General features: G+C 46.1%; 1 protein-coding gene across 1 annotated transcript in view; it reads left to right on the top strand.

Annotated features, from left to right (window-relative positions):
- L3MBTL1 (L3MBTL histone methyl-lysine binding protein 1) overlaps positions 1–16,541 on the top strand; it is a 74,366-nt gene that overhangs the window by 36,080 nt on the left and 21,745 nt on the right. Inside the window, exons 10-14 of the mRNA XM_068264540.1 lie at positions 351–486; positions 5,299–5,390; positions 7,348–7,499; positions 9,248–9,324; positions 15,508–15,593. Coding sequence (XP_068120641.1) covers positions 351–486; positions 5,299–5,390; positions 7,348–7,499; positions 9,248–9,324; positions 15,508–15,593 — 543 coding nt within the window. The remainder of the gene's footprint in view (positions 1–350; positions 487–5,298; positions 5,391–7,347; positions 7,500–9,247; positions 9,325–15,507; positions 15,594–16,541) is intronic.

The raw sequence follows: 16,541 nt of genomic DNA, 5'->3' as shown, positions 1-16,541 counted from the left end.
CTTCTAGAATAATTATGCAGCCTTTCTTGGAATGCCCAAGTAGGCGGAGTAAAAGAGCAGCCCAAAAGCATGGAGGAAGTAATCAAGGACACTCCCATCAAAGCTGATGCGAAAGAGTTTTGGAAACAACAGCTTTTCCTAAAATAAGTATCGCACCAAAGTATTTTTTTTACCTCGCGTCATAACCACAATTCCGCATGAGTTAAGCAGAGTACGTAATTTGAGCTACAGTATCTAGTTTGCGTAACACCCAGTAAAATTTATGCACGCAGCCTGCATGCAAATTTTACTGTTAATTAGTGACTACACACCATAATGTGAACAGGGCCTACTTTTCTGTATTTTTGCAGGTGTGCGGATTTCGGATTAAGCTCCACTTTGATGGGTATTCTGACTGCCACGACTTCTGGTTGAATGCAGACTCTCCTGACATACATCCGGCAGGCTGGTGCGAGAAAACTGGGCACAAGCTGCAACCCCCAAAAGGTCATGAAACAGAGATTTTCATTTTCTGCTGCAAGAAAAATAATTGTCTGGCTTTTTCTCTTGGCTTGTGTTATCCCCTCTGAGAAGTTTTACAAAAGGATTTGGTTCAGCATTAGGACAAGTGCTAAAGCTTTTCAGCAAGATCCAGCTCACTAATTCCAAATCCTTATTTCCGTCCAGTTTTGTAAGCAGCACATTACTTGTCGTGCTGAGTTTATATCACAGAGCCGTCTCACTTAATGTGTTAGTGGATTGATACTTATCTGTAAATGGGCTAATACTTAGGTGTCTTATTATTATTTTATTGATTTATATAGCACCAATATCTTCCATGACACAGTGAAAATTAATGTTTTACAACCAAGTAATTAACCAGAGGATCCATTTCAAACTCTTCTTAAAGGATACATCCGAGCTTTAAAAAAAAAAAAAAAGTTTTACTCACCTGGGGCTACATCCAGCCCCTAAAAGTGTTCAAGGTCCCACACCGCGGTTCTGCTGTCAGCCAGGGCTCCCGGTCTCCCCTCCGGGAAAATCACAACCTGCGGCAAGGTTGGGTTCTTGTGCGCATGCACGGTTGTGCCAAGAAGCTCTCGGGATCACACTCCTGGTGCTGAGAGCACTCTGTGCTTGTGCTGTTCAGTTCGATGATGAGAGGCGCACCCGTGCATGCACATAAGAAGCCGACTAAGCGGCAGATACTGAGGGGATACCGGAGGCCTGGCTCACGGCAGAACCACGGCGTGGGACCTACCAGATTTTTAGGGGCTGGAGGAAGCCCGGGTGAGTAAAACTTTTGTTTATCCAGTTCTCGGATGTGTCCTTTAACTCCTACAACCTACAAAGCTCTGCACAATCTCTGTCTCCTGTACATGTCCTCAGTTTCCAGGTACTGCCCAGACCGCAATCTTAGATCTGCACACAACCTTCTTTTGTCCTCCTCTAGAATCCCCTCCTCGCATTCACCCATACAAGATTTTTTATGAGCCTCACCCCTCCTTTGGAATCCCATTCCAAAACACATCTGTCTCTCTCCAGCCTTCCAGCCAAATCTTTAAAGGACACATCCGAGCACGCTAAAAAAATAAAAAAATCCTCTTACCTGGGGCTTCCTCCAGCCCCTGCCAGCTTTCCTGTGCCCACACTGCAGCTTCGCTCACCGTCAGTGGCCCAGGGTCCCAGGGCTCTCTGCACTGATATCATCAGGACTGTTCTGCGCAGGCACAGTACTTCTGCGCCTGTGCAGTGCAGTCCGGATGACGTCAGCACGACCATGTGAGCTGCATGCTGGTGTGCAGGAGAACCCGGCCTGGATGCTGACCTGGCGAGGTCGGCATCTGCACCAGAGGGGACCGGGAGCCACCGGAGCTGCGGGAGGGCACAGAACAGATGCAGGGGGCTGGAGGAAGCCCGAGGTAAGTGGATTTTTTTATTTTTTTGGAGCTTGGACCTTTCCTTTAAGCGCTCCCTCAAAACTAAATTTTTCTGACAAGGATACGCTTTAACTTAGGCCATTCCCCTTCAACCTCTGACCAAGTTGTGCTCCTTACTAAATGCTACCTAAAAGCACACTGCCTCTAGGTATAGGTATACATATTGTATACTACCCCCATCTTTAGTTTTCTCCCTATTCATTTTTATTGTATGCTCATAAGGGTTGAAGTCTCTCACTCTTTTGTGTCTCTTGATTCTCGCGATTCTTTTTGTTCATTATGTTGCATTTGTAACTGTAATTACTATGTCAACCAATCCTATATTATGCACCAGTTTGTTTGTTTCTGGCTAGGTACAGCAACACAGAATATGTTGGTGCTTTATAAATGAATTATATTAATAAAGTAAGTGGCATGGCAATATGGATCAAACACAGTTTTATAGCACATTTTAGTGTATTTAGGTTCATTATATGTCGTTAAACTTCACACGTACAGGCAGCACACCTAAAGTTTACCAGGCTTAATGCAAAATATGTAAAGCGTTACATAATTTGCACTATACATGCAATGCTTTTTTTATAAGAAAACCTAGCACTAGCATATCTGGAGGTGTCCTCTTTAAAGGACAACTGAAGTGACAGGGCTATGGAGGCTGCCATATTTATTTCTTTTTAAACAATGCAGATTGCCTGGCCAGGGCCGCCACCAGAAATTTTGGGGCCCCTCACACATCATCAGGCCTGGGCCCCCCCCTCCAAGGGCCCACCCACTGGTTGCTGTGCCCACCCACTAGCTACCCCACCCCCATGTCCGTGCGCAAAGTGCGCTGCGGCAAAAAATGTGCATGGCTCCGAACACTGAAGAAAGTGGCATGCACAGCGTGTGGCATATTGTGGCCGGAGCCAAAATACAGGCAGTCCCTAGTTAAGAAATGAGATAGGGACTTTTAGGTCCATTTTTATCCTCTCTGCTCTCTTTTGTCCCCCTCTTTTCTTCCTGTGCCTCTTTTGTCCCCCTCTGTCTCACCTCAGTTTGTGCCTCTTGTGTCCCTCTCTGTGACTTCAGGTTCCCGTCTCATCTCTTTTCTCCCTGTGCCTCTTTTATCCCGCTGTGTTACCTCTTGTCCCCTTCTGTCTCAGCTCGTCCCCCTGCCCTAGCCAGGTATAGGTGCCCCCCAGTATAGGTATCCAGGCATAAGTGCCACCAGTATCAGTAGCCAGGTATAGGTAGTGCCCCAGTATAGGTAGCCTGGTGTAGATGCCCCCAGTATAGGTAGCCTGGTTATAGCTGGTGCCCCAGTATAGGCCAGCAAGATACAGGTGCCCCAGTATAGGCCAGCAAGATACAGGTGCTCCAGTAGAGGTATTCAACTATAGGTGGTGCCCTGGTATATGTAGCCTGGTATAGTTGCCCCCAGTATAGGTAGCCAGGTATGGGTGATGCACCAGTATAGGTTAGCCAGGTACAGGTGCCCCCAGTATAGGTAGCAAGCTATAGCCGCCCCAGTATAAGTAGCCAAGTATAGGTGGTGTCCCAGTATAGGTAGCCAGGTACAGGTGGAGCTCTCAGTAAAGGTAACCAAGTATAGGTGGTGCCCCAGTATAGGTAGCTAGGTATAGGTGGTTCCCGCACCAGTATAGGTAGCCAGGTATAGGTGGAGCCCTCAGTAAAGGTAACCAAGTATAGGTGGTGCCCCAGTATAGGTAGCTAGGTATAGGTGGTTCCCGCACCAGTATAGGTAGCCAGGTATAGGTGATGGCCCAGTATAGGCATCCTGTAGCCAGATATAGGTGGTGCCCCAGTATAGAAAATTTGCTGTAGCTGGCTCACTCATCTGCTCCCCATGTGCTGGAACGCGGTGTGCTGGTTAGTAAACCACAGGCCCGCAGCCTGCACATGTGGCCCTTCCAACGCTTTGTGGGGAGCCCCTGGGGCCCCAGAGGCTCTGGGCCCCTCACTGCAGTGTCAGTGTCCCCCCCCCCTGATGGCTGCCCTGTGCCTGGCTGTCCTGCTAATCCTGTGCCACTAATATTTTTAGCCGTAGACCTTGAACAAACATGCATATCAGATATTTGACTTCACTACTTCATGCAAATTGGACGTTTCATAAACATTCATTCTGCCTAAATGCACGTGTGCATGCCCGTGAAGTGATTAAAGTGAACCTAAACTAAAAAAAAAAATGCCCATTTACTTACTCCTTCCACTGACATCATCTGCCAGTAGTAAAAATGTCACCATGTGATAAATGTCAGAATGTAAATCAGGGAGAGGGAAGATTTTACAATGGGCAAACACTGAGTAAATCATTTATACATAATTGTTGTAAAAATGAAGCAATTTTTTATTACATTATTTTCACTGGAGTTCCTTTTTAAGTTTCACTTGATTGGCCACATGCTTGTTTCAGGTGTGTGATTCAGATACTACTGATGCATGAAAGATGAACAGGATGCCACGGGGACATCAAACTTGGAGAAGGACTTAGGAGTACTCATCGACAACAAGTTAAATAATCGTACTCAGTGCCAAGCTGCTGCAGCTAAAGCTAACAAAATTTTGGGATGCATTAGAAGGGAAATAAAAACTCGAGATGCTGGCATAATATTGCCCGTTTAACTCTCTAGTAAGGCCACATCTGGAATATGGAATTCAGTTCTGGGCACCACATTACAAAAAAGATATTGCAGTTTTAGAGCAGGTGCAGAGACGAGCTACAAAATTGATACGTGGGATGGAAGGTCTCACTTATCGAGAAAGGTTAGATAAACTGGGTTTATTTAGTCTAGAGAAAAGACGCCTTAGAGGGGATCTAATTAACATGTATAAATACATCAGAGGGCAATATAATAGCTTGGCAGATGAGCTTTTTGTCCCTAGGCCTTCTCAAAGGACTAGAGGACCTGATCTGCGCATGCAGGAAAAACGTTTTAGCCATTTATTTAGGAAAGGGTTCTTTACAGTAAGAGTGATTAAGATGTGGAATGCATTGCCTCAGGAAGTCATTATGGCAAACTCTATACTTGCATTTAAAGGGGGCTTAGATGCTTTCCTTGCATTGACATCCATAGCTACAATTACTACCGCATTACTATCTGCATGCTTATTCCTGGTCTACGGCTAAATAATATTAAAGGGAGAGGATCAGCAGCACAGCTAGGCAACTGGTATTGTTTGAAAGGAAATTAATATGGCCGCCTCCATATCCCCTCTCACCTCAGGTTTCCTTTACATATGACAGCCCCCATATTCCTTTGTCTTCAGTTGTCCTTTAACATTGCAGTGTGCAGATTGGAAGGTCTATTTCCTGCCTTCTCTGTTGATCATTCTATAGATTGACTCACTGGAGTGCTCACCTTTTGCTTTTTGACTTCAGGATACAAAGATGAAGACTTTAGCTGGACCCATTATCTGAGATCAACCAAAGCCCACGTGGCCCCAAAACATTTATTTGTAACCCCAAAAATTGTGAGTCTTCCATTTACTGGTTGTATAATCGAACAATGTGCAATTATCTATATAATTACATGACAGTTCATGGCTACTTTAATTAAACTGAACACATTTTTTACAGCTTGTTGCTACAGGACATCTGTGCTTTCAGTTACAGAATATACAGCCTGTATAGTTTGCATCATCATAAACCGGTCTTTGTTTCAATGTACTCATAGCTATGGGCCTTTCTTTTTACCGTACCAAGACTGCCGTCATCAAACTTTACTTAGGTTTTTTCTCTAGCATTTTTTTTTCTACTGCATGTGTCCTGATTCCATTTTGGAAATACACGTGTGTAGTGACTATTCTCTGATTACAAGGGCACAGAGATGGATTAAAGCTGGCCATACACTGGTCGATTTGCCATCAGATTCGACCAACAGACAGATCCCTCTCTGATCAAATCTGATCAGATAGGGATCGTATGGCCACCTTTACTGCAAACAGATTGTGAATCAATTTCAGCCTGAAACCGATCACAATCTGTGGAGCTGCCGCCCCCCGCATACATTACCTGTTCCGGCCGGCGCGAGTCCCCGCTATCACCGCTGTCTTCTTTCCGCGCTGGGTTCCGGACCGTTCCTGCAGCTACTGAACTTCCTGTCCAGGGGAAGTTTAAACAGTAGAGGGCTCTCTACTGTTTAAACTTTCTGCCGGGACAGGAAGTTCTGTGTAGCTGCAGGAACGGTCCGGAACCCAGCGCGGAAAGAAGACAGCGGTGATAGCGGGGACTCGCACCGGCCGGAACAGGTAACGTATACCCGCTGTATTGCGTCGATCGTCGGGCATTCGAACGGCGCTATCGTCGCACTCCCGACCCGCCGGCAATCGAGAGAAATCTTCCACATGGACGGATCGACGGGAACAATCGATTTCGGACGGAAATTGATCGTTCTGTCAGCGGTGTGCCGAAAAATCACTGTGATCGAAAAATCATTAGGTGTATGGGCCCCTTAAGGTGAAATGGGGCCTTACAGTGCGTACACACGTCTAACTTTACGCCTGATTGTTGTTTAAACTGGTCGTTTGAACAACTTGAAGTGCAAACAACAAGTCATTTAAATGTCTTGTACACACTGACCAACAAAGCGACTGATATCCTAATTTACATGTCGTTTATACAACTTGATAATGGACAATGGACTGGATAGAAAAAATGACTAGATTAACAAACACACAGACAAACACAGAACATTTATATCGCGCTTGTCTCCTATTAGTTGGACAAATGACCAGAAGTCGTTTGTATACACCTACGGACCTGACAGTCGTTTGAACAACAATGACTTGGTCCAATTAATCCACAAAGCGGATCGGGCAAACCGGCTGTTATCAATTGCTCGACAGCACATACACACGTCCAACTTGTCATTCAAGCGACAAGTCGGATAATAATTTGGGCAGAAAATCAGGACATGTGTACGTACCTTTAGGCAAGTAACAACTTTGGGGCCACCCTTGATGGCCATTTTGGCTTTTTTGATAAGATTTGGTGGTAGGCCTGTGTCAACCAAGCCCCAGGCATTTGCCTAAGTTGCCTTGTGGCTGATCCAGCTCTGCAAGTGCACCATGATTGTAATGGTAATTGCAGTACTCTGTTTCCACTATTGCAATTCATTCCTCAAATGGAAAAGTAGTGCAAGAAAATCACATACCAAATGCAATGCTATGTGATTTCCCTGGTTTATTTTCCTAATTTTGTTAACAAATCGTTGGAAAGCTGCAAATGCATTCTCTCCCGTCACAACATTTGTGACGAAACACACAGGAAACCACTGTGGTGTAAAATAGAGAAATCGCATCACAATCCATTTACGATCACAGATAGCAGAGGAAAAGTAACTTATGAAATGTGAAGCTTTTTAGTCATTTTTAGCCTTTTCAGCAATTACTGTTGCTGTGCCTCATTCATAACATTGTAACTTTACAGGGCGCTCCCCCATCGCTGTTTCGGGTGGGGATGAAGCTGGAGGCTGTGGATAAGATGAACCCTTCTCTCATTTGCGTGGCCAGCATCACTGATGTTGTAGAGGACAGATTTCTGGTACACTTTGACAACTGGGGTGATACCTATGATTACTGGTATGTATTTCAGGAATATATCCCGCCCCCCCCCCCCCCCCCCCCCCCGCCCGGAGCTCCTTGACAAATACCCATTAGAAAACTATGATGAATTAGGAACTTAGAATATAAGATCACAACTCTGTTAGGCCTATTTATAATTCGATTAGCAGCCTGTTCTGTAGAAAAATAGCCTTATTTCCGCCTATCACCATAGTTAAGTTCTTCATTTGAATAAAAGGTGATTAGCTTTAAGAGTACCTGAAGCTAACAAAAAATAAAACATTGCATACTTGCCTCAGTGCTGTGAAGTCTCTGGATATTCCAGAGGCTTCCCAGATCCCCTTACAGCCCAATGCTCCAGCACTGGGTCCTTCTAAACCTATTCAAAAAGAGCTTGTCAAATAGGCTACTTGTGGATGTGCTTCCACTGTGCACAAGCGTATCTAGACTGGAAATGCTCCACACATGCCCAGTAAAACAGAGGACTGGTGCATGAAAGGGAAAAAGCAGTGCATGAGTGGCTTCATTCTACGTGGCAAGGGCAAACATTACTTGAGCATGCTCAGTACAGATGCGCTTGTACAAGGCTGAGAGCGTGGCCACAAGAAGAAGAGGGTTCCAGTTCTGGGTTGGAAGGCTTGAAGAGGAACTGGGAAGCTTCTGGACCAGTCTTAAAGAGAACCCGAGGTGGGTTTTACAAATCCTAATTGCATACAGAGGCTGGGTCTGCATATAATGCCCAGCCTCTGTTGCTATATTATCTCCCCCCCCCCCAGGCCCCCCCCTGCGCTCTGCTATGTCCCCCAAAGCACTGCCATGCTAGCGACACTCAGCGTGTCACCAGCATGCTGTTTACATGTACACTGTCATTCTCGCCGCTCTCCCGACTTCTCTATTTCGCTACTCCCTGCCTGCATCCCTTTTCTCCAATCAGCGGGGAAGGAAGGGACGCGGGCAAGGAGCGACGACATAGAGAAGGTGGGAGAGCCACAAGAATGACAGTGTACATGTAAACAGCCTGCTGGTGACACGCTGTGTGTCGCTAGCACGGCGGTTTACTTTGGGGGGCCTGGGGTGAGATAATATAGCAACAGAGGCTGGGCATTAGAGGCAGACCCAGCCTCTGTATGCAATTAGGATTTGTAAAACCCACCTCGGGTTCTCTTTAAGCAGAATTAAAGATACAACTACAAAAATATGCTTACATTTTTTTTTTCATTTTTGAAAATTTAGATATTTGTTTAGGGCATCACCTGCTGGTTTGAACTGGTAGTCTTTGTAAGTATAAAGGTGGCCAGACACGATACAATAAAATGATCCGATTTTACGGCAATTCGATCGGATTTCCCGAAAAACTAAAACTTTTTTTTATTCAAGCAAGAAATCCAATCGAATTTCCTATTTTTATTTGATAAAAGTGTATCGGGACTGGTGGATTTTTCTGGTCAAATTTTATGACAATTTAATGGTGTGTGGCAGATTGTCAATGTATTAATATATACACCCAAGCAATTTTTTCAGAGTTTCCAACCATTTTTATCATAATTGAGGAAAAATTGGACATATGTGTGTGGTGCAGTGGTAAGATTTTTGAAATGTTACAAACAGGCAGAAAAAATGATTGCAATTCTTGAATTGAACAGATATTTAAAAAATTGTCTGGTGTGAGGCCACCTTTAGACGTGTATAACTGCAAAGGACTATACATGTCCCTTAGGAATGTAATAAGATTATTTCTTGATCTCAATATGAACCTTTCCTCCTAGGTGTGACCCCAGCAGCCCCTATGTCCATCCAGTGGGCTGGTGTCAGGAACACGGGAAACCTCTGACCCCTCCTCAGGGTAATGTAGACTCTAGCTTAAAGTGGTCTAATACTCTGACATAACATTCAATAAAAATGTTTTCCTAGTGTAACGATCGGTGTAACACAGAGAGGGTCTGATTATCGGTGATCTGCAGTATCACCGAGAATGCAGAATATACCCGATTATTGATGATCTGCAGTATCACCGATAATCAGATATATCTACTAACCTCTGGACACCTGAGATGAGAGTGTTTGGTGCAACAGTAATTCTTTGAGGAAAGCACCCAGGGAATGGGAGCAAGACAGTAGGATCTACTGTGACGGGTTAGCTTCCTTCCACAAGCCTGCTGCTCCCCAAGGGGCGGAGCCAGGCTGAGACAGTGGGAAGGACAGAACGTGAGTGACACCAGTGGAGGAGTGTCACTGACAGATCTGTGAACTATCTCCTAACAGGGGAGATAGTTCTCGAGGTCGGACAAGCCAGGTCGTAAACACACGAACACATAAAGTACAGAGACAGTAGGCAGATACAGAATCCAGAGACTAGCCAGGTATCGGCAACAGAGAATCAGAAATACAAGGTACAAAATCAGAGATCAGGAGAATGGTCAGGAATGCAGAAAGTCATAACAGATAATCAACAATGTCTAAGCTCGAGTGTGAGCTCCAAGATTCTCACACTCCGGGACTAACTAGATCAGGGCTGCCCAATAGGTCGATCGCGATCTACCGGTAGATCGCGACCGCCTACTTGGTAGATCGCGGCCTCTTGGCCGCGTCTCATTAAATTTTGCGGCCAGCAGCATGTTTAGCTGCCGGCCAATAAGAATGCAGGGGAGAAGACGCGGCGAGCAGAGAGGGAGGAGAGAGGCGGCGCGGCCGCCACGTCATGGCTGGGGGCGGCGCCGGGCAGCCTGCAACGTGCGTGCTTGTAACATGCCCGGCGCCGCCCCCAGCCATGACGTAGCGGCTGCGCCACCTCTCTCCTCCCTCTCTCCTCGCCGCGTCTTGCCATCTTCTCCCCGACGACATTCTTATTGGCCAGCGGACTGCCTGCCGGAGGTCCCAGGAGTCCAGAGGACCCTGGCCAACGCTGCAGGTACATAGACCTGGCTAAGCTACACTGGGGGCTCCTATACTTGGCTAAGCTACACTGGGGGCACCAATACCTGGCTAAGCTACACTGAGGGCCCCTATACTTGGCTAAGCTCCACTGGGGGCACCAATACCTGGCTAACCTACACTGGGGGTACCAATACCTGGCTACGCTACACTGAGGGTACCAATACCTGACTAAGCTATACTGGGGACACCTATACCTGGCTAAGCTACACTGAGGGCACCAATACCTGGCTAAGCTACACTGAGGGCACCAATACCTGGCTAAGCTACACTGGGGGCACCAATACCTGGCTAAGCTACACTGGGGGCACCAATACCTGGCTAAGCTACACTGAGGGCTCCTATACCTGGCTCAGCTACACTGAGGGCCCATATACCTGGCTAAGCTACACTGAGGGCTCCTATACCTGGCTAAGCTACACTGAGGGCCCATATACCTGGCTAAGCTACACTGAGGGCTCCTATACCTGGCTAAGCTACACTGAGGGCCCCTATACCTGGCTAAGCTACACTGAGGGCCCCTATACCTGGCTAAGCTACACTGAGGGCCCCTATACCTGGCTAAGCTACACTGAGGGCCCCTATACCTGGCTAAGCTACACTGAGGGCCCCTATACCTGGCTAAGCTACACTGAGGGCTCCTATACTTGGCTAAGCTACACTGAGGGCCCCTATACCTGGCTAACCTACACTAGGGGCCCATATACATGGCTAAGCTACACTGAGGGCCCCTATACCTGGCTAAGCTACACTGGGGGGCCCTATACCTGGCTAAGCCACACTGGGGGGCCCTATACCTGGCTAAGCTACACTGGGGGGCCCAAATGCCAGGCTAACCTACACTGGGGGCCCATATGCCTGGCTAACCTACACTGGGGGCCCATATGCCTGGCTAACCTACACTGGGGCCCATATGCCTGGCTAACCTACACTGGGGGCCCATATGCCTGGCTAACCTACACTGGGGGCCCATATGCCTGGCTAACCTATACTGAGGGCCCATATACCTGGCTAACCTATACTGAGGGCCCATATACCTGGCTAACCTATACTGAGGGCCCATATACCTGGCTAACCTACACTGAGGGCACGTAACCTATGCTGCAGGCACATACATCTGGCTAACCTACGTCGGGGGGGGGGGGGGGGGGTGTGCTTAGCATTTGGGACGTTGGTAGATCTCCTGGCCTCGGCAAATTTTAAAGTAGCTCGCGAGCCGAAAAAGTGTGGGCACCCCTGAACTAGATAATACAAATAATACAGATGGTACAGAATTCCTAGACTAAGGTGTGAGATCCGTGGCCGTCAACACCTTGGAAACTAGTCTAGATAACAATACAGATAGTAACAGAATTCCTAGGCTAAGGTGTGAGTTCCGTGATCATCAACACCTTTGGAAACTGACTAATAAACACAGATACTGACAAGGTCTGAGTGCTACCACGTAGTGATCGCAACAGCAGATGCCAGAGAAATGACCAGTACCCAGTATATATACACCAGCGCTCTCCAGCGCCTCCCCTAAGTGCTGGACCAATGAAAGTTGCTGCAATTGTCAGCTGACCGGCCTGGTCAGCTGACCCTCCTCTGACTGCCATAAAGGCCCTGCCTCTCTGCGCGCGCGTCCTCCTAAACCAGTGTGGACTATCAGTCCCAGCCACACCAGTCATGTGTTGTAATGTTGCTACTGTATTGGATGCGGAATCCGCCGCCACGCTGTCTGAGCGTGCGGCGTTTCCTCCGCATTCCGCCTTTCTGAGAGAAGCAGGCCTATGCGAGCAACTAGCCGCATTGGACGCGGAATCCGCTGCCCCGTAGTTAGAGCATGCGGCGGTTTCTCCGCACTCCAACTGCGCCCCAACTGCCATGTCTAATGCAGAATCAGCCGCCTCACTCTGAGTATTGGCGGCGGCTTTTCCGCGTTTTCTCACACCTAGTTTTTATTAATCATACAGTTATTATTTTTGCTTTTGTGTAGAAGTAATATTGTCTGTCTACAAATTACAAGTTTCTAAATTGTAGTTTATCTTGCCCTGGAAGATGCCATTGCATTTTATTCCAACTGCTTTTTATTATATGTTAAAATCTTCTAATGAGCTGTTCCGAACTGTGTGTGTGTCTGAAGCAGAGAGCGCTTCTCAGAGAGTGTTTTTTTACTTTTTACACACAAATGTATCAATACAGGAATGTAAACAAAGATACTGTTATCTCCCATTTGGATGGGGATTTGAAGCTGAATAGCAGGACAAAGTGTTTTGTTTACCCATTTCAGTGATGTTCTTCTACAATTTTTTTTCTAGGATAGTACCTTTAAAGCTGTAAGGAATCTTTTAGAGCAAAGTAGAAATGCTGACATTCAGACCACTTTAGCCGCTTAAGCGTCCAGATAGGCTGCACTGTTTGTAGTGTGCGGTGCGTGCTCCCGCGCCCGCCGTTAGCCCCCCGATCAGTGAATGGGAAAATAATTCCCATTTACTGATCTAAGTTCCCCGCAGAAAAAACGACGGTCTCTTAACAAAAACCGCGGTCTTTCTGCAAAGTTCCCGTCTTCATTCTAGTTCCTGGAAGCATCAACGTACGCTTCCAGGACTTTTTTCTTTACTGTGGCCATCTTGTGGCCAAATAGTAAACTACACACACATATGTTTTTTAATAAATAAATACATTCAATTACATTTAAAAATTAGCTGTTTACTTCCCCACTCCAAAAATTACCCAAATAATTTTTGTAATAAAAAAAATTGCAATTAAAAAACAAACAAACACATAAATAGTTAACTAAGGGTCTGAACTTTTTAAATATGCATGTCAAAGGAGTATATCAATATATTTTTTTTAATTATGGGCTTTTAAATAGTGATGGACGCAAATTGAAAGAATGCACCTTTATTTCCAAATAAAATATCGGCGCCATACATTGTGATAGGGACATAATTGAAATGGTGTTATAAGCGGGACAAATAGGAAAATAAAATACATGGGTTTTAATTATGGTAACATGTATTCATTTCAAACTATGATGGCCAAAAACTGAGAAATAATGATTTTTTTCCATTTCTTTCGTAATATTGCTGTTAAAATGGATTTAGAACAAATTAATTCTTAGCAAAATGTATCACCCAAAGAAAGCCTAATTGGTGGCGGAAAAACAAGATATAGATCAATTCATTGTGATGAGTAGTGATAAAGTTATTGGCAAATGAATGGGAGGCGAAAGATGTTCAGATGCAAAAAAATTACAACCCTGTGAGTTTAAGTGGTTAAAACACAGACCAAGATTTATGCCAAACATTCTCCTAATTAGCTAATTTCCTGTAACCCAGGAAGGGAAAAAAATATTGGCAATCAAGGTAACTAACTACAATGAACTAGCTGCCACCTGGTTAGTTAATGGGGATCTAGAGGTCTTGATCAGCTATATTTCTTCCCCTTCCTTGGTCAGTAGTAATTTCCCTGTTAACATAATTTTCTGCTCAACTCTAATGAGTTATGTTGGATTACACTTATTAATTTAGCATCATACTGTGGGGTTGATTCACAAAGCCTTTTCCTTGAATTATCTCACCTAGCACACAGACTAAGGCCTCAATTCACGGAGTTTTATCAAACACTTTATCAAACGTTTGATAAACGTTTGATAAATTACCTCATGGGTAAAATCTAATTTTGAATTCACTAAGGTGTTATATATTTGTCGAATGTTTTACCGATAAAACGTTCAACAAATTTATAACACCTTAGTGAGATTTTACCCATGAGGTAAATTATCAAACGTTTGATAAAGTGTTTGATAAACGTTTGATAATGCTCTGTGAATTGAGGCCTAAGGCTACTTACACACTAAGACGTTGCGTTTTAGGGGACGTTATGGTCGCATAACGTGCCCCTAACGCAACGTATGGTGGTGCGGGAGAGGACGTTAGAGTAAGCCGCGTTAGACGGCTCTATCCGCATAAGGTCTCCTAGAGTGGCGATGATTGGCCGTGGCACCACGTGATGTGGAGCGAGACACTCCGCATCACGTGGTCCTGCCGGCCAATCAGCGGCCGCCAGTGCAGTGCATATTAAGTAGCCATGTGCGCGGCTACTGTAGCGGCATCTCCCCGCCTCCTCTCCGCCCCCCACTGAGCATGTGCAAACAGTCTAACAGCATGCTGCACTTTCACTACAACGTGCAGCGTTACATGTAACGCAACGTGGGCACTGTGGCCGAACAGCCCACTTGTGTTACATTGCTGTGCGTTGGGGGAGCGTTACAGGCTGCACTAACGTGCACCTGTAACATCCCTCTGTGAAAGCAGCCTAAAGGGTTCTCGGGCCAAGGCCTCCAGTCAGGGCCAAGAGACCTGAAGAGCGGCATCCCCTTATCCAAGCAACGGCCAGCCCACTGTACTCCTTCTTACCCCTCCTGCTCCTTCATGCTCCAACAGAACCTGCCACTAGCCTGTAGATTAGCATCGCGTCAGTATAGAACCCAGTCCCAACCTGTCCTTGCAGGTGACAGTGATTGTGTGTGTATAGGCACCTTAAAGCAAAATTGTAAGTTTAAAATAGAGAAAAATCAGATACTTACCTCGGTAGAGGGAAGCCTCTGGATCCTCCAAAGGCTTCCGCTGTCCTCCTCCAGACCACCGCATTTTGCTGGGGTGCATATGTGAATGAGCTTTGCAGCACTGCACAGGCCTAGGACAGCTCATGCCTGTGCAGTAGCATGGAGCTGCTCTGCGGGGTGAAAAAAGCAGAGCCTGGGTGGCTCCGTGCTACTGCACAAGCATGAGGCGCTCGTTTGCGGACAGCATCTCTTCCACAAACCCTTGTTAGATGTGTACACACCTTAACAGGTATGAGATAAACAGATAAGGATAGATAAATCATGGGATAAACAGATAAGGAGCGATGAAACAAAAGATAAACCTGACGAGGAGAATAAATTGTGAGTAAATAAGTAAGGTGAGATAATGCATGGAATAAGTTTTGTGATAAGCCCATTGGCCTACGTATATATAGATTACAATTGCAAATGGCATCTCAGGTCACTTCATCAGGCATGCTATGTTGTGGCCTGTGATAATTCTGTTCATCTGTTGCCTTGCAGATTACCCAGCTCCAGATAACTTCACATGGGAGGAATACCTGGCTGAGAAAAGATCCACTGCAGTACCAGCCCAAGCCTTCCACCCGGTAGCTACATCAGATGACAGAACATTGTGTAGCTGCATGTCTGACAGTAAAGTGGGCCTGTAATGATATAAATAGGGCACCTGCATTTCTTATTTTTCCCTAACAGGTTGCTAAACTTGTGAAAGCATAGCATAGCATAGGGACACCATCCAGGCTAGCAGCTGCTAAAGAAAAGTCAGCAGTGGCATATCCCATATCTTTGTCTTCATAGGTTTATGAAAAGTGAATCCATGGACACTAGTTAAAGGGATACTGTAGGGGAGTCGGGGGAAAATGAGTTGAAGTTACCCGGGGCTTCTAATGGTCCCCCACAGACATGCTGTGCCCGCGCAGCCACTTACCAATGCTCCGGCCCCGCCTCCGGTTCACTTCTGGAATTTCAGACTTTAAAGTCTGAAAACCCCTGCGCCTGCGTTGCCGTGTCCTCGCTTCCCCTGATGTCACCAGGAGCGTACTGCGCAGGCACAGACCATACTGGGCCTGCGCAGTACGCTCCTAGTGCCATCAGCGGGAGTGAGGACACGGCAACACTGGCGCAGGGGTTTTCAGACTTTAAAGTCTGAAATTCCAGAAGTGAACCAGAGGCGGGGCTGGAGCATTGGGGAGTGGCTGCGCGGGCACAGCATGTCTGTGGGGGACCATTAGAAGCCCCGGGTAACTTCAACTCATTTTCTACCGACCCCCCTACAGTATCCCTTTAAGCCCCAATCTGTTATTATTATTATTTAGTATTTATATAGCACCAACATTTTCCGCAGCGCTGTACAGAGAATATATATCTTATCGCTAAAGGGGCCCATACACTGGCCGATTTCAGCGATCGACGGCAATTCGACTGTTCTGATCGAATCAGCTACAAATTGTTGCAGCAGAAAGCATGATTAATCGGTGGATCAATCGATTTCCAGCTGATTTTGATTGATTTGCTCAATCGGTCGGAAAATCTGG

This window comes from Hyperolius riggenbachi, chromosome 12 (assembly GCF_040937935.1).
Source record: "Hyperolius riggenbachi isolate aHypRig1 chromosome 12, aHypRig1.pri, whole genome shotgun sequence".
In the NCBI taxonomy this organism is placed as follows: Eukaryota; Metazoa; Chordata; class Amphibia; order Anura; family Hyperoliidae; genus Hyperolius; species Hyperolius riggenbachi.
Note: the sequence above shows the minus strand (reverse complement) of the source record. Positions and strands in the feature narration are given on the sequence as shown.